Source organism: Megalobrama amblycephala, linkage group LG12 (assembly GCF_018812025.1).
Source record: "Megalobrama amblycephala isolate DHTTF-2021 linkage group LG12, ASM1881202v1, whole genome shotgun sequence".
Lineage (NCBI taxonomy): Eukaryota > Metazoa > Chordata > Actinopteri > Cypriniformes > Xenocyprididae > Megalobrama > Megalobrama amblycephala.
This window is the reverse complement of record NC_063055.1, coordinates 25,247,558-25,265,622: the sequence shown is the minus strand read 5'-3', so window position 1 is coordinate 25,265,622 and position 18,065 is coordinate 25,247,558. Positions and strand designations below refer to the sequence as shown.

The following is an 18,065-nucleotide window of genomic DNA, read 5'->3' as shown; positions in this document are numbered from 1 at the left end:
GACGCAACTGACAAATGCTTTGACTAGTGCTGTCAGTCATGGGAAAACCCCTTAAAATGTTAAAAGGACAAGATAATACATCAGACATTTAAAGAGATTCTTTCATAAATATGACTGACCTGAAGAAAAATGATCAATCTGAATGCAGGTAATAAACTCGCTCACTCCATTTTTTTCCTCACAGTACTCTTCTACATAATACAGTAAGCTTCAATGAACAATATCAATTGAGAACATACAGTTACGTTCCTAAGAGTGGTTGCTAAGGGTGTGTATTGATACACAGAACCGTTGGGTGAAGCGATCATAGCTGTGTTTTATCGTGAATAAAACACAGCTATTGACCAATCAGAATCAAGGACAGGAACTAACCGTTTTATAAATATAGATATATATTTTGATTTGATGCTCAAAAAAACATTTCATAATATTTTCAATGTTGAAAACAGTTTTGTTTTTTATTTTGTGGAAATTGTGATACTTTTTTCAGGATAATTTGATGAAAAGAAAGTTAAAAAGAACAGCATTTATTTGAAATGGAATTTCTAGTGCATATTGTACTGTATTACAGTGGAATCATTTAGTGCAGGTCACTGTGTCACTTGCTGTATCATATACAAGACAAGAGGGTCATTGTCTCTCAGTTAAATTTTCCATTGAGGTAAAAGTCATTTAAAGACATGTGAGTCTTTGATTTGAGTTTACATCAGCAAGGTTCAGAGAATAATTAGTAGAATTCAATGTAAGCCGTTTTGAACACGCTTCAGTCAGCAGCTGAAGGGCATGAATCGACTCGACCCTGAAATAAATCAGACCTAATCCTGTTCGGGTGTGAACAGAATGTTTGAACTGAATTCAGATTTCCTGGAAGCCTGTTAGTTGAGCTCAGACTGAAAGAGAACAGGGATTAAAATGGATTAGGAACTAATAATAAAGTTACTAGCCAACTGGCGAGATCCTCTATTTTAGATACTCACAAAAGCCCATTTTTACTTCTATCTGGTGCTTGTTGAGTGTTCATTTTGGACCCTGCATTTGCTCGAAGTAAAAAACAAAACCCAGTCTAGCTAAAGCTGCAAATAAGGGGCCACTGTTACAAAAGAATTTTCTCTACTAGAGCGACACTCACAGATATAGTAACAATCTATCTCCATGTGTCATTTCCCAGCACTCCACAAACCACACCCACTTCACACTGTTATTTCCTGTCTAGGGCTCCACACCAGTCAACAAGAACAACATACATCAATATCATTCTCCTCTATCATCTCCACCCCTCCTCCACCCACCTTTTTCTCCCTCTCTCTCCTCCTATCCTTGACAACTACAAAAATCATTCAATTCCCATGGGCACTTCTGACCTCATTCATTCATCTCGCTCTCACACACACCTCTTGAAAAAACAGCAGTTTTGCTTGTAGCGATTACACTGCGTACTCTCCTTCATCCTTTGAACTCCTTTCACGTACTAGTCTCCTTTTCTTCTCTCTCTGCCCTTTTTCATCTCTCCTCCCTCTTTTGTCTTCAAGGAAGAGATGCCCAGAAGTGATGACTGACAGCCTAACAAGCCCTAAGCCACACAAGAGGGAGAGACAGCGAACAAGATTTAGCAGAAAGATTTAGCTTAGAATCGAGATTGCTCTCTTGTGGTCGAACTATGATATTACACCTTCCTAACCCTGTAATGCACACATACATATGCATTGTCAGTATGCAGACATCTGTGGTTACTTCAGTTGGCCAGCATGGCTGGCAGTATTTTAGAGTTTGAACCAGCAACTGTCATATACTCACAGCACTGAAGACTAGCGCCATTTTCTGGCAATGTGGCTTTTATTAATGTTCAGTCCAGCAGTTGAGCACTATATTACAAACTCAAGCTGCATATTTAACACATAATCCATTACAAAGATGAGCTACTGTCACCCCACTCAAAGTTATTATGGGATGTTTAGTCATGGGTCATAATTCTGGCTCCCCCTCAAATTTAATTAATATTTAAATCACACAATGCACTGATGCTCAGTATTAGTATCAGAAATCAACCAGATATTAACCTGTGGTGAGAAAAATTTGTTTAAACTTTAAATGTGTGAAATAGTATTTTCGATTTTAATATATTTTAATAACGTAATTTATTCCTGTGATGGCAAAGCTGAATCTGAAATCATTCTAATATGCTGATTTGGTGCTCAAAAAAAGTTTCTTATCATTATCAATGATGAAAACAGTTATGCTGCTTAATATTTTTGTTAATATTATACATTAATATTAGTTCATTCAATTGTGTAAAAAATACAAATTAACAATACTTTTACAGCATATACTAATCTAGGTAAATGTTCATTACAAATTACAAAACAAAAAACATATACAGTACAGTCCAAAAGTTTGGAACCACTAAGATTTTTAATGTTTTTAAAAGAAGTTTCGTCTGCTCACCAAGGCTACATTTATTTAATTAAAAATACAGTAAAAAACAGTAATATTGTGAAATATTATTACAATTTAAAATAACTGTTTTCTATTTGAATATATTTGACAAAGTAATTTATTCCTGTGATGGCAAAGCTGAATTTTCAGCATCATTACTCCAGTCTTCAGTGTCACATGATCCTTCAGAAATCATTCTAATATGCTGATCTGCTGCTCAAGAAACATTTAATGTGTACAAATGTACAAAATATTTGTGTACAATATTTTTTTTAAGGATTATTTGATGAATAGAAAGTTCAAAAGAACAGTGTTTATCTGAAATCTAATCTTTTGTAACATTATAAATGTCTTTACTGCCACTTTTGATTGATTTAATGCATCCTTGCTGAATAAAAGTATTCATTTCTTTCAATTTCTTTTCAAAAAAATAAAAATAAAAATTCTTACTGACCCCAAACTTTTGAACGGTAGTGTATAATGCTACAGAAGCTTTGTATTTCAGATAAATGCTGTTCTTTTGAACTTTCTATTCATCAAGGAATCCTGAAAAAAAAAAGTACACAACTGTTGTTCAACATTGAAAATAATCATAAATGTTTATTGAGCAGCAAATCAGCATATTAGAATGATTTCTGAAGGATCATGTGACACTGAAGACTGGAGTAACGATGCTGAAAATTCAGCTTTGCATCACAGGAATAAATTACTTTGTCAAATATATTTAAATAGTACACAGTTATTTTAAATTGTAATAATATTTCACAATATTACTGTTTTTTACTGTATTTTTAATTAAATAAATGTAGCCTTGGTGAGCAGACGAAACTTCTTTTAAAAACATTAAAAATCTTAGTGGTTCCAAACTTTTGGACTGTACTGTATAAATTAACATTAGCTGAAGTATTATGAACAAACATGAATAAACAAACAACAAATAATCATCCGGATTAATAAATGATGTCAAATAATATTGTTCATTGTTAGTTTCCTAATTAAACCAATTAACCAATTAAATTCATTAAACTCATTGTAAAGTCATACCATTAAAATAATTACAAGGCTTGTGTAGAGGTATAGTCAAACATTTGCACAATTGAAAGACAATCAGTTCAGAAGTTGAGGCAGACACTCATTTAATTATTGAGTCTTTGTGGGTTTGTTTTTTTAAATACATTGAGTGAGATCACCACTAACAAAAACTTTGTAGTGAGAGAAAGTTACACAGTCACTCTAAATGTGTTTAAGTACTCTCAGGGTTTTGAATACTGTGTGACGTATGGCACAGATCTGTGAAAACTCCAGACAAAGTGAGAGTTCAGACACATCTGAACTCTGTATGGCACACAAGGATTCTCAGTAGTACATCTGTACACTTACAGTGGCACAAACAGTGAGGGACACTTTATATGTGGTACAGACAAGACTATATTTAAATTAAAAGGAAGTGGTATCCCAGATCATGACATTTCAAGAATACCAAAATGACTGTATGAAAGAGCCAACCCTGTTGACATGTTTCCTAATCAGAAACAGTGGCAACAGATACTTTACTGTGTGTGCATCTATCAGACTGTGAGAACATCTGTGCTACACTGTCAATATGTGTTCATAGTCGAACAAATAGAGCTTACACTCATTAAAGACCATTACATAGAATACATTGTCATGCAGGAGTCTATGAATATGGTACAGGAGAATTCATATTCACTGTGAATGAAAGCATCTTCCTTGTTGATATTTGTAGGGGCGATTTTTCAAATTGGGTAAAATAATTTTTTGGATAAAAGGATGAAGTATAACAGATTTAGTGGGGTCTATCCTGCCTTGTGTTTAGGGCATTTAAAACTAGGGGTGGGAATCGGAGGGTACCTCACGATACGATACGATCACGATAAATGGCTCACGATAACGATAATATCGCGAGTCAGCGATTCTGCGATAATCGATATATCGCTAGACAATCCTATAATGATACATCGCGATATTGGTCTTAATATGAAAACAAAATGCACGTGAAAAGGTTAAGTGCAGGTTAACGGATAAATCCGATCTTATATGTACATTTAATAGAATTCACGTCACCGAAAGCAAGAAATATGAGGTGCATTTTATTGACCATCAGTTAATTTCAAAATCAAAGACTGCAATAGGAGAGAGCGGCAACAGCACTGGTATAAGGTCTCATTACTTTTAATGAAGATAATTGTGTGTTATGCGTCTGCGACTTACTTTCACTTTCATATGCGGCAGTTTGCGCGTCAGCTTGCTGAAGAGATCTGCGGCGATGTGTGATGCAGTAGCGTTGTCATATCTGACTCTCACATGTTTCAGTTTTAGTATTTTGGGGAGAAGTAAAATTTATAGTTTCAACAACCAGATGCATTTAGACTGAGCATAGACAGTTTTGACTGGAATGCGTCCCAGACCATCTCCTGAAGTGGTTTGAGCGATCGGATTTAAATCCGTCTCAAATGCGTATTTAGGCATTTAGGCATTTAGACCTGGTCTTTTCACGATCGGATAGCTATCCGATCAGAGAAAATGCATGAAGTCACCAGGTGCAAACAGACCCTTTGACGTTCTTCAAGCGCTTAGATATACACGGGAGCGTTCGAAAGCAGGCGTCTATCAGAGGATCCCTAATATATGCTTTCAAATGCTCCCGTGTATATCTAAGCGCTCGGTGAAGAACGTCAAAGATGTCTACGACTGTCACATCAATGGTATAAAAGTGCGTCAAGACTTTGAACTTAAACGTGGCTGGGGCATCTATTTTACTCACACTGCTGTCCGCCATCCTGTTAATAACCTCTTTTTCTTAGGCTAGTTAACTTAAGTTCACGTTTCCCTCATTCATGTGTCGAGCACCGCCTTGAAGTAGGACGCTTTGAGCAAAGAAATCTATATATAGCGCTTTATTTTTTTTAATTAAAATATCGATATTTGGCGCAGCGATTCGATTCTCGTATCGCACAGAGAAGGATGACGATATATCGCCATATCGATATTTTGTCCCACCCCTATTTAAAACAGTCTTTTTTGGAGAGCAGGAGGAATATTGAACTATTTGGACAAGGTGGCCAGGCAATTATGGGTATGAGGAAGGCATCTAAAGTGTAATAACCAAGAAAAATGGAAGAGTGCTGGCTGTTAAGGGAGAGAGTTTGTGACTATTTGAGTATAATGTCTGCGGTGGAGATGCTATAGTTGGGGGATTGGGGGGCAAGTTAAGGGAGTCCAGAGCGCTGTGGTAAAGTTCTCTTAATGCTCTCAGCAACAATAAACGACAAAACATCTGATTAAAAAGATGAGGCAGGGGCTCCTAAAGAGAAAGGGAGAAAGAGAAAGAGGAGGAGTGGAAAGTTAATGGTCCTGAACTTTATGTCAACTTGTTTATTCACATTAATCAATGGTAAATGATGATACACACACAAATATGCAAAATACACACTAAAGGCCCGTTCACACCAAAAACTAAAACTATAAAATATAACTATTTTAGCGTCCACACCAAGGCCGTAACCATGTCTTTAACAATGTGTGTGTGTGTGTGGGGGGGGGGGGGTCTCACTGGGGGGTATTTAAAGGTGCTAAAGAGGATCTTTTCGTCGACTGAGAAACCAAAGACCGTTACTGAGTTTTTGAAATGAGCGCATGCGTAAGAACAACCCCCCTCCTTCACAGCTCATTTCAAAGAAACGCCTCCCAAAACTCGTGCACGAGTATTGGAACACGAGTGTTTACCACCGGCATTCGCTGTGTCGTGTTAGTGGATTCATTATGTCGGACTCACCGCAGGTAACTCATAATCTGCAGTTGTTACTCCTGTCTCCTGACAAAAACATTGCATGCGGCGCCTGTGGAGTGTGGAAAGTTACTGGAGCGTGCAGCCGCGCACGTCTCTCACAAGGAACGTCACGGCAGTGATTGACAAGCCAGAGGGCCAATCGTTTACGCGATGATCGCGTAAACGATTGGCTGATGTTTTTAAGGCCCTACCTCGTGCACAGATGATGTATATTAATATTATTCCTTTCAGTGCACCTAATAAATAGTCTTTTATCAGTTAGTAAAGACAGTTTCAAGTAATATTGCAAAAATGTATAAAACAAAACATCCTCTTTAGCACCTTTAAGGGAATAACAAAAAAGAAAAAATGCTAAAAAGTTCCAGGTCTGTTATAGTTAGTAAGTAATCAATTTAAACTATTTGAAAATAAAATTTTTGTAAAAAATATATTCATTCTCATTTGCACGTCTAATATGTCAAAAACGCAAAATGTTTAATGTCCTGTCACATTCAGTTATGAATTACATTAATCATATTAACCAAATAATAGCATGTTTTCAATGCAAAATGGCAAAATTTCATAAAAATGTTGAGTAGTTTGCATCACTGAATATTACTTTCAGCCACAGAATATTTTGATCATAAAACCATCGTCAAATATTAAATGTTTAGCTACTTACTCGCCACGTACTCTTTCACTGCTAAAACAAATGCATCACATTTGAATTCGCACTCGTCTTCTGTGAACGGTAAGCCCTGCCTTCTTTGATTTGATTGGCCGGCTCACTCATTCTGACAGTGATGAGCGCTGTTAGACCACTGAGGCAGACCAGCCTAAAAATGTAACTTTTAAAACTTTGTCATCCTCCTAATAAAAAACAGAGCGGTGCATAATGGAGTACAGCATCAATAATATTAAATATTGGGTGGGACCCTCTCAATGTCTATAATGATCACGGTCCTGGTCCACACCAACACACATCATTCTGTTTATTACAATCACGCTAGGGCTGGACGATATGGCCAAAATTTATATCACGATATAATTCTTAATTTCGGTCGATACGATATAATTCCGATATCGATATGAACTATATAATAGCCTCAGAAAAACTGCCAAGAACGGCCACAATGGATGTCTGTACCTACAAATGTCTGAAAAAAGAATTTGCCAAATCTATGAAATCTCTTCCTATAAAACTATATAATATTTTAGAAAAAAAACAGTACAAATAAATTTATGTTCAGCTTTTATTTGTATTTAGCCTTCATACAAACATAAAAAATAAACATAAGACTCAATCACTTTAGTAATATTAATATCTTTAACATTAAACTATAATGTAGGCTGATTTTATTATCCTTAATATAGATTAAAACAAAAGTGCTTCAGCCAAGATAAAGATTGTGAACAGTAAAAACAGAAAAAAACAGTGAGAAACAACAAAAAACACATTGCTGGGGCAGGGACGTTGTTGAGTGTTGATGACACTAGGGGTGCAACGGTTCAAATTGCTCACGGTTCGGTTCGTATCACGGTTTTAGGGTCACGGTTTTGGTACGTGCTATTAGCACATACTGAACCGTACCGAAACCGTAACCCTAAAAATAGGACTACTGTCAAATAAAAATAAAGAAAATAAGAACAAACATTCCAAGCAACATCACAAATAAGTACAATAAAGCAAATATTCAAATAAAATAAACAGTGCTTTTCAGGTTTTTCAGGTATCTAACAGTAGTTTTCAGGTACAGAAAATGGATAAAGTAATCAAATATAAAATAACACTGCATATTATCTTTACTGTATAAAATAAATAAAGATGAATCATTATTGAAGTTACAAAAACTATTCAGTCAAGAGCAGTGAGTGATTTCTTTGTTATTTGTTGTTTGATTTAACATTAAAAACAGGCAGCAGGAATATTTGTTTTCCCTTTAAGACATGCACGATCCAGTACATACTGTTACACATGCGCTGTCTTTCTCGACTGTTATACGTTCACTTAAGACATAACTGACTATGTTTGCTAGGATACTCGACAAGACGGGCATGTTGACATAATTTTTGTATGAATTTGTCCGCCGAAGCGCAAGATTTGAAAGAGAACTCAGTATTTGCGCGCTGACTGAAATAAGCGTGTGCGCGCCTCGGATGAGCACACACAAATCTTCTCACAGCGCATGCGAGTTCTCTTTCGCGTCTTGTTCTCTTTCGCGTCTTGTTCTCTTTCGCGTCTTGTTCTCTTTCGCGTCTTGTTCTCTTTCGCGTGTTGTTCTTGAAAGTTTAAATCAGCAAGGCTTTAATGAGTTTAGTTTAAACACAGATAGCAACGTGTGCTGTTCAGGTCTCACCTGCGCTCGCGCGCTATCAACACCCGGGTGATGACGGCGTAAATGACTGGACATTAGAGCAGATCGCGTTCTGCTCTTTCTAACCGCTGCGCCTCAAGTCGTGAGAAATGCTGTAATATCGAAATACCGGAAATGTGTTTAAAAATCATATCACCGTTATCGAAAAAAATTATATCGCGATATATATTGATATTGAATTATTGTCCAGCCCTAAATCACGCTGTGCAGTTTTGTCCTCTGTCACTTTAAATGCTTGAGCACTTCAAAGCAGGATGGATTCTGATTAGCTGTAAATGTTTTTTATCGTTCATTAGCTGGAAAAAAAATCATTCTGAAAGTGATTTTAACTACATTGTTCAGTCTCGTTTTCATTATAGGAACAATAGGACTCTGCTATTCTTTAATTTCTTTTATTTAGAACGATTTGTAAATTATAACTTTATTGTTAGTTATTGTCCTTGGTGTGAACAGGACTTAAGAAGTGTTCTAAGTGTGTAACAGAATCTGAATTATCCTTATATATATACAGATACTGATTGAAATTGATAAACTGATTCACAAACAACCACACAGACCCAGAATGTCTTACCCCAAGTACGTGAACTCTGTTGTAGTAGGAACTAAAATCTTTACTGAGAGACACCAAGAATCTGCACACCTGACAGACAAACAAAACAATTATAAAAGGCTGTATTAATGAAGACAAGACAGCAGATAGAATAAGAAATATGACTGGTTGAGATTAGACTAAATTATTACTAATAAATTACATAAATTTACATTACAAAAAGATCCGAGCAATGAAACATTTATAAAAAAAGTACCTGTTCTGTTCTTAAATTAACTCTGGCTCCACCCCCTTCATGCTCCAGGATCTGTCCTGATTGGTCAAGCAGCTCAGAGAATGGAATGAGGTAATTGAAGAGAAGAAGCCACTCCCCCTAATGATGAAATGGCAACATTACCATCAAATAAACAACGTTCTATGCCACCAGGGGCCCGTTTCAGAAAGGAGGTTAAGTGAAAACTCTGAGTATGTTAACCCTGAAATGAGGGAAACTCTAAAAATAATCTTAAAGTAAACAGAAAACAAGATTATTCGGAGTGTCTATTACTAAGTACAAATTTACAGTAGTTCCACCCACCAATGTCAGACCAGGTTAAAATTGGCACACGTTCCTGTGGCTGCAGTGGTGTAGGCAGTAGTGTGTTGGGTGCGGAGAATTAATTTGTGATGCAATTGACTGGGTTCGAATCCGCCTTCTGCCAAGCTTGCTATTCTCCTTTTTCCCCATCACATATCACATCAGAAAGGCATTTATTTCAATAAAAATGAAGAAAATGTTCTAAAAGTGGAAGTAAATTGCCTAACGAGTGTTTAATAATAATAAAATAATTTACACTCTTATTATTGCATCCTGTTAAATTATTATTATTTTCTCCTTTTTTTGCATGTGGGATACCATGGAAATTAATATTAGTTCAATAACTTACAGTTTTCACCTTTGATATTATAACAATGATAAGAATTAAACTTGCATTGACCCAGAAGTATGCGGACGTCATGTTGTCACGTGCTGTTGCCGTGGTGAATCGTAATATCGGAGCTCCATTGATGATGTCTTTTCATAGTTGTGGTGTACACGCTTAACTCAGAATCAACCTACTTAGAGTCGACTCAATTCAACTGTTCTGAAACAGAAAACTCAAGAGTTTCCCATCTCAGAGTAAGTCAACTCTGAGTTGGTTGAACCTCCTTTCTGAAACAAGCCCCAGATCATAGAAACACAAAAACAGAGCTTGTTCGAATACATTTAGCATATGCCTTTATACAGAGCAACTTGAATACATGAAAAGAATGCAAAAAAACCCAAAAAAAAAAATAGGACAATGTTTGAATGTGCTTGTACAGAATGTTAGTTACATATTGCTTTACCTCCTCTTTCAGGGCAGTAAAGTCCAGCTCTGTGCCTCCAGGGATTTCTGGATAAAGACCTACATATTTCAAAATAAACATGGATATTATTTCACAAACAGACACAATATTATCCATCACATTACTACTTAGGCCCAATCCCAATTCTACCCCTTGTCCCTTCCCCTTTCCCCTTCCCCTTTGTTTCGCGCGTTCACGTGAAGGGGTAGGGGTGTCCCAATTCTCATTTGGTTGGAGGGGAAGGGGTAGTGGGAAGGGCCAGGTAGCCCTTCAAACGAAGATTTTTCGGGACCACACTTCAGACGAAGGGGTATGATAAATTTCCAACATGGCCGACCGAGCGAGCAGAGAGACCCATAAATGTAAGTTGTTTTTTTTACGGTAAACAGTATTTTAGTAATAAATAATCACTTGTTTTATGTTGCCTTTAATCTTGTGTTCATGTATATGGTTATGTTCTCCGAAAAAAGATTTGTTAAAATCGCTATGAAAAAAGTTCGCTAATGTTTTTTACTTTATGATAGTTCCACAACATATTTTTTTATATTTTACTGAAACCCGCGTTGATTTGACAACATCAATTCAAATCCGGTGGCAGCTAACTTGTCTTTTTGCCGCATGCCTGATTAATGTATTGTTTTGTTGTGGTTACGTCCATAAATACGTGTACGTTACATGATATAAACAAAAAGTGCATTCGGTTTGCGTGCTTATTCATCAGTATTGTATGTAGCTGTCGCCCAAGCAACAGAGATCACTACAGCTATCGATGGCATCTTAGAAGTGTGTGATAAACATCGGCGCATCTATGACGTAGGAGCTAGCGACGACTTATGATGACGTGTAACGGTCTAGTAGTGGTGTCTCCCATTTCTTAGGGGAAAATTTTCAGCCCTACCCCTTGACACTCTGTTTCAAGGGGCAAGGGGAAGGGGTAGGCGTAGGGGTAAGGGGAAGGGGTATAAAATAGAATTGGGATTGGGCCTTAATGTGCAATTAATCAAAAGGCCCAATGGAGAAAGATAAGAATGGATTCTCTACTTCAACCAATCGCAAAGTTTACACTGAAACATCACAACCAATAAGAATACTGCATCTCTGTTGCATAGACTATATTGGCTATTGTTGTTAAATTCTGTATATTTTCTCAAAATTTTTTCTATTGTTATAGAGCACATGTATTGTCTTTCATGGATTTTCTCTTAACTTAGTTTTAGAACAGTAACTAGCAATGAAAAACAGCATTTGCCTAATAAAGTTTGGACTTTAAACATGTATACAACAGGAAATTGTTAAGATCTGGGTGTAGTCATACTGCATGCGCTCGCAACAACCTCTCGAAGTTCACTATCTTGACATTATTACTTGATCATGAATCATGTCAAAACACTACAGTGTGTGCGTTACCTTGCTCCACCCCTTTCTCGTAGCTGCTGAAGAGTGTGTGAAGACGAGCGCAGTTATACATGACAAAGACTCCACCCCTGGGGCCCTTTGTGGACACACCACTGTCCCGCTGCACATCTAAGGTCACCTGAAAGAGAGCTGTCAATCATCTCTGATGCCGCTGCGGGACAATATATTCCACAAATGCACATGCAAACACACTCACCGGACTTGTGTGCACCGTGGACAGCAGTTCAAACCTCACGGTGGCCGAGGTCATGACTCTAATGATGTCATCCCATGTCTGACCTAAAATAGTTTAAGGAAAAAGTAAGAGAGAAATCTGGAATTAATATGCATCACAAATGTCCATAATACATGCAGTAAAGTAGCACAGATAAACACACCTTCAACTTGGTCTCCATACTTCATTTCTGAGGCCTCTTTCATCTGAGCTTTTCTTAACCTACAGCAGTACACAAACAAGCATGCAATCATCAGACGTACAGACAGTATTCTTTTTAATATAGAATTACAAAGAGCTGTGATCGAGTTAATGTTCTAAAGTTCTGCCTTACTGAAGATACTGAGCTGCATTCATTTGAACGCCAGGAGTTTTAACAGGACCACAAATCACTAATCTCTAATAGAGAGGGAGAGAGCAATCATTCATTAAATCATTTTCCAGCAGAGATTGTCTTGTAGTCACATCCAGCTGTGCACCATTTGAGCTAGAAATTGTGCATTCATCCATTTGGGAACATTACAATGAATGGATCTTGTTGTAAAGACTTATGGGTTTTATTATTCTTTTAGCTTTGATACCATCAATATGCTAGTGTACACTATAAACTGATGAAATTCACTTTAAACAATTATACATACTTAAAATTTACAGTCTTTCTCTTCAAGGAAATGGAGCATAAATATTGATCAGACTGTTATATTCAATTGCTCTGTAAATGTGCATGATCCTCGCCCAAGTCCAAATGCTACCAAATAAGTAGTGATGCAACTAAAATACAGAGCATCACACATGACAAATAGAGAAAATGTGGAGAAAATGTATTTATATATATTATTTATATATATATATAGTGGCCACAAACTAAGAATTAATTCCCATGAATTAAGAATTCGTTCCCGCCTTTTAGTAAATTTAGTAATTAATTCGTTCCCTCATTTTGATTTAACTACAACAAGGGAACAAATTATTACAACATAGTAAATGAGGGAACAAATTCTTAATTTGTGGCCATGATTTAACCAAAAACGAGGAAACGGTTTAGTAATTTGTGGACATGATTTACTAAAACGAGGGAACAAATTAATAAAATGAGGGAATGAATTCTTAATTCGTGGCCAATATATATTTTTTCCCACATCATGTGCGGGGCTCCGGCCTAAAACCTATTGGCTATTAAAAAAAAAAAAAAAAAAAATGAATGAAAAGAAGTCTTTCGATATGTCCCACCCAATCTTCCTGTTACATGACAGAATATACAAAACAGAAAACAAGTGTTTAGCATGTAAAACATGCTGATAGGCAAATGTGACTGTGGGTGCAGAGGGTGTGAAACCTGCACTGCCGTTGCACCCGTTGCTCTCCACAGCATGGCTGTTTGCTGCTGACGAAACTCATCCTGACAGGAAGTGACATGCAGGGCTATTGCCGTACAGACCTGAAGTAGAGAAATCCATTACAAGTGTCCATCTAAAACATGCTAACCTCCAGACAGAGGGTCCTTTTAACTCACAGGGAAATCTGCGGTTGCGCTGTCCAACTGGGCCAGATGACACAAAGCTTCTTTCTGCACTGAAAAGAGAGAAATCACTGACTTATGTATAATACAGAGGAAAACTGAGGCTATTCAGCAGTTTATTCACTTAAACACTAGGAATGGCCAAGTACATCTCATCTTGATGCAATTAGTTTGAAGATATAACTAAAAATTGTAAAACATTAAAAAGAAAAACATAAATTTCTCTCTTTCACATTTCACTCATCACAACGCCAGTATGTGAGAAAACAATTTTAAAATCCAATAACTAGAAATTATTTCGCAATTTCTATATATTTTAAGTGTTCACATTTTGCATGTCATTTATTGTCATTAAATTTAAAGATTCACTTATATTAAAATCATTACTAATCATAAGATAAGATTATTTTCATGTTATGGCTGATAAATGACGTCTATTAAATAAAAAATAAAGTACAAGCTAAAATCTCCATATCATTTTAAATGTGAATTTATGCATCACAGCATATACTTTTCAATTAAAAAAATTTATACTGATTTTGAGATTTACTAAAGACTACATTTCCCAGTGTTATTAAATGAACTTTAAGATGTGTTAAGATGTGTTAAGATGATTGCAATGATAATCTAAAGGTAAAATTGGAAGAAATAATCATGCATAATTAAATATCCACTAATGGTGATAAATTTGAAAAGGAAAAATCTTAAATATCCGATGACAACCAACCAATTTGCTTAAGGCTTGTAAAAGAAAAATAAAATGGCAAATATCTCTTTAATTAATTAATTAATTAATTAATTAATTAATTTATATATATATATATATATATATATATAGTAGCAACTGGAACTGTACTGGCCAAGAACAGGGTATATTATATTATATTATATTATGTTATATTATATTATATTATATTATGTTATATTATATTATATTATATTATGTTATGTTATGTTATATTACTTTGTCAAATATATTTAAATAGTACACAGTTATTTTAAATTGTAATAATATTTCACAATATTACTGTTTTTTACTGTATTTTTAATTAAATAAATGTAGCTTTGGTGAGCAGACGAAACTTCTTTTAAAAACATTAAAAATCTTAGTGGTTCCAAACTTTTGGACTGTACTGATATATATATATATATATATATATACACACACACACAAAAAAATACAATTATAATCTCAACATCAAATATCCTACTCATGCATCCTTAATAATGACATTTATTGACCAAACAGACTCAGATCTTGTATATAACCCATTATATCTCTAATAAACACACACTCTCAGGTACTACAGCTCACCTGTGCAAGTGCCAAGACTGGGATCATAACCCTGAAGGTTCTCGTCCTGTACCACTTGTTTAAGGTTTATCCTAACTTCCTCTTTTATCCCTCTTTTCTCTCCCTCTATTTCCTCTCCTCTGCTTCTCCTCTTTCCCCTCTCCATTTCTCTGTCTCTGTAGGTTGAGTTCTCTAAAGCTTTTTTCATCTTCTCCTCCCTGTCCTCATTGGTCCAGCTGACAGGGACTGTCGGCCAATCAATGCCTAGTGTTTTCAGGAAGTTGACAATGTCACTCTCCTGCGGCAAGGCTGGACAAAAGGACACAGTGTACCTAAATATTGGAATAAAGAAAGAGTTGATTATGCTCCTCTTTTGGTCACAAAATGTATGGCAAGTTCATAAAAGTCAAAGCACAGACCCTTGTCTTCTGAGCTGTGCCCCGAGGTGGTCAGCAATGAGAATGGTTCGTAGCTGCCCCAGAGCTAGTGTATCGGGAGACGGCACGGCTTGTTTGGTGTGGAGGGCAGGGCAGTTGATGAGGACACAGCCCTGTCTCTGAGCAGCAGGTCTCAGATATGGCTGTATTTCACATAAAACATGTCTGAATGCTGTGCAGCGATCCACACACACGCGCAGCCCTTCTGCTGTCACCTCAGTTGCTCCTATCGGCAAAACACCGCTGCCACGAAGAGAGCGAATACCACTGACAACATCAGAGGGGACCTAGACAGTAAATCAAAACTTTTGTTGAAAATGTTATAAAGTGATTTGAAAAATGCACAAAAACCAACATGAATGCAAAGATTACTAAATCACCATGAAATCAAAATGGACAATTCTCATTTTTTTTTTGTAATGGTTTATTATAAATGATTTATCTGTGCACGTCATTATTTTTTTAAAATAATATCTGTGATCTTTAGTCAGAAACATTAATGTCCCCTCTCCCCCATATCATCATCTTTTCTCTGATAATGTGCACCGGTGTTTGAGGGTGGGACTATAAACCCTCCTTTCCAGCAACCTGTCACTCAGATGAGATCACAGCAATTAGCAATTTACAATAATCCAATGATCCAATCAATTCCCGATGGACAAAATCAAGTCCCTACAATTTGTCTAGTTTGAGAAGCTGTTTCACTCGGACATACGTCACAATAGGGGAGAAAAGGTGATCACAATTTCTGTTTTTAATGCCAACTTAAAGGGTTAGTTCACCCAAAAATGAAAATTCTGTTATCATTCACTCAACCTCATTCCGTTCCAAACCTGTAAGACTTTTGTTCATCTTCAGAACACAAATAAAGATCTTTTTGATGAAATCTGAGAGCTTTCTGTCCCTCCATAATCAGCCTATGCAATTGAAACGTTGACGATTCAAAAAGTTCATAAAGAGATCATAAAACTAATCCATAAGAATTGAGTAGTTTAGTCCAAATTTTTTAAAGAGATGATCGCTTTTAATGATGAACAGATTGAATTTAGGCTTTTACTCACATATAAACTTGTGCATCATTCAAGTTCGGTTGAGCTTCTGTTTAGGTTCGCTGATCAAGGTTTATATGCGAGTAAAAGCCTAAATTAAATCTGTTCATCATATAAAGTGATAGAGTCTCTTCAGAAAATTTGGACTAAACCGCTCGATTCATATGGATTAGTTCAATCTCTTTATGAACTTTTTGAAGCGTAAAAGATCAAGTTGCAAAGGCAGTCTATGAAGGGACAGAAATCTCTCAGATTTCATCAAAAAGATCTTCATTTGTGTTCCGAAGATGAACGAAAGTCTTACGGGTGTGGAACGGCATGAGGGTGAGTAATTAACGACAGAATTTTCATTTTTGGGTTAACTAACCCTGTAATACATATTGTACTTATTATTATTATTTTTATTATTATCAATATTATTATTATTAAAACATTTTATATATGTATATATATCACGTTTAGTGCAAAACGTTTTGTTTAAAAGGTCATTTACACATATAATTTCTAGGGGTGTCAAAAGGCAATTCAGTTGTGCAAAAAGAACCTTAATAAACTGCGGCCCAAAATACAGACAGACAGAAATTTCTGAAATTTTGACCACCTCAAAGTCATTGAACGATTCGCACTACAAAAACAAAATAAGGTTTCTTGACACCTAATGAATCAGGAAGTCATTATGACTTTGTGGTCCTCCTAATGAGTGCTATTTTCAATATTGGCAAATTCTGACCCAGATCTCACGGGCAGTGAGGAGTTAATCATTTCTGCCGCAGGGTTCAAATGTTTGGTCGATGCGACCAATGTCAACAGTCTAGCTGGCGCCCTGCGTGTCTGTGCAGAGCTCGGGCTTATATTCTGACAATTCTGTGTCAGTGACTCTATCTGATGCATAACCACTCCAAGCAAAAGCTTTAAATATCCAAAACGTCGCCTCAAGCCATGCGTAAAATCCCCATGCGGAGAAGAGCATCTGTCACTGATGCAGGCCAGAAGACCTCATAACATAGAAAATAAAAATTCACATATAAATACATATTTCAGACTGACCTCTCCACCCGCGTACAACGTCGTCAGAACCGTGTTAGGTGACAAAAAGTCGCGATTTCTCAGGTTTTTGGCGCTGCTCTCCTTGAACCAGAGCTTCTCTCGCTCGCGGCTGATTTCGGCTTCATTTTCAGCGTCTCCCCGCAACGCACCGCTCAGCGCTTTGACGGTGGACACGATGCTAAAAGGCACTGCTTCCTCCATGATTAGGCTCAGTATGTTGACACTGTCATTAGTGCCTGAACTCGAGGACTGTTACTGAGGTTGACTGTAGCAGCACTGCGGTGCTCTGCTCGGATTGATCACCAATAAAAACAGATGTACGATGACCGGAACGTTAAGAATTGTCACTGGTCAGAGGGGGACATATTTTCATGCAACACTACTTCCCGGTTGCGACCTCTTGAAAGACGCCATTTTGGGTGTGGCAAAATCTGATCTGTCAGTGACAGAAAAGAAAGTAAAAGTGTTCTTCTGATAAAATGCGTTTTTTTTCATAAATTTCCGTTTTATTTTGAATAATGTAAACAACATTATTTTTTGAATAATGTAAACTACTTCAAAATTTTAAGTATA

At 36.5% G+C, this 18,065-nt stretch overlaps 1 protein-coding gene across 3 annotated transcripts; it reads right to left on the bottom strand.

Moving 5' to 3' along the window:
- Positions 1–468: 468 nt before the first annotated feature.
- On the bottom strand, positions 469–18,011 carry dalrd3 (DALR anticodon binding domain containing 3). Of its 3 annotated transcripts, XM_048209988.1 has the most exons (14): positions 17,493–17,859; positions 15,379–15,683; positions 14,981–15,291; positions 13,660–13,718; positions 13,483–13,584; positions 12,481–12,545; positions 12,310–12,368; positions 12,129–12,211; positions 11,924–12,050; positions 10,517–10,575; positions 9,405–9,521; positions 9,170–9,238; positions 5,461–5,758; positions 3,553–4,275 (listed from the first exon to the last, which is right to left on the bottom strand). In XM_048209988.1, the coding sequence occupies exons 1-13, from the start codon at positions 17,691–17,693 to the stop codon at positions 5,546–5,548; spliced, it is 1,770 nt and encodes a 589-aa protein (XP_048065945.1). In that variant the 5' UTR covers positions 17,694–17,859; the 3' UTR covers positions 3,553–4,275; positions 5,461–5,545. The 3 variants fall into 3 exon arrangements, with proteins under 3 accessions (XP_048065946.1, XP_048065945.1, XP_048065947.1); XM_048209989.1 differs by lacking the exons at positions 3,553–4,275; positions 5,461–5,758 and adding an exon at positions 469–1,570 and having other exon boundaries at positions 17,493–18,011; XM_048209990.1 differs by lacking the exons at positions 3,553–4,275; positions 5,461–5,758 and adding an exon at positions 7,468–7,842 and having other exon boundaries at positions 17,493–18,005.
- Between the last annotated feature and the right edge of the window lie 54 nt (positions 18,012–18,065).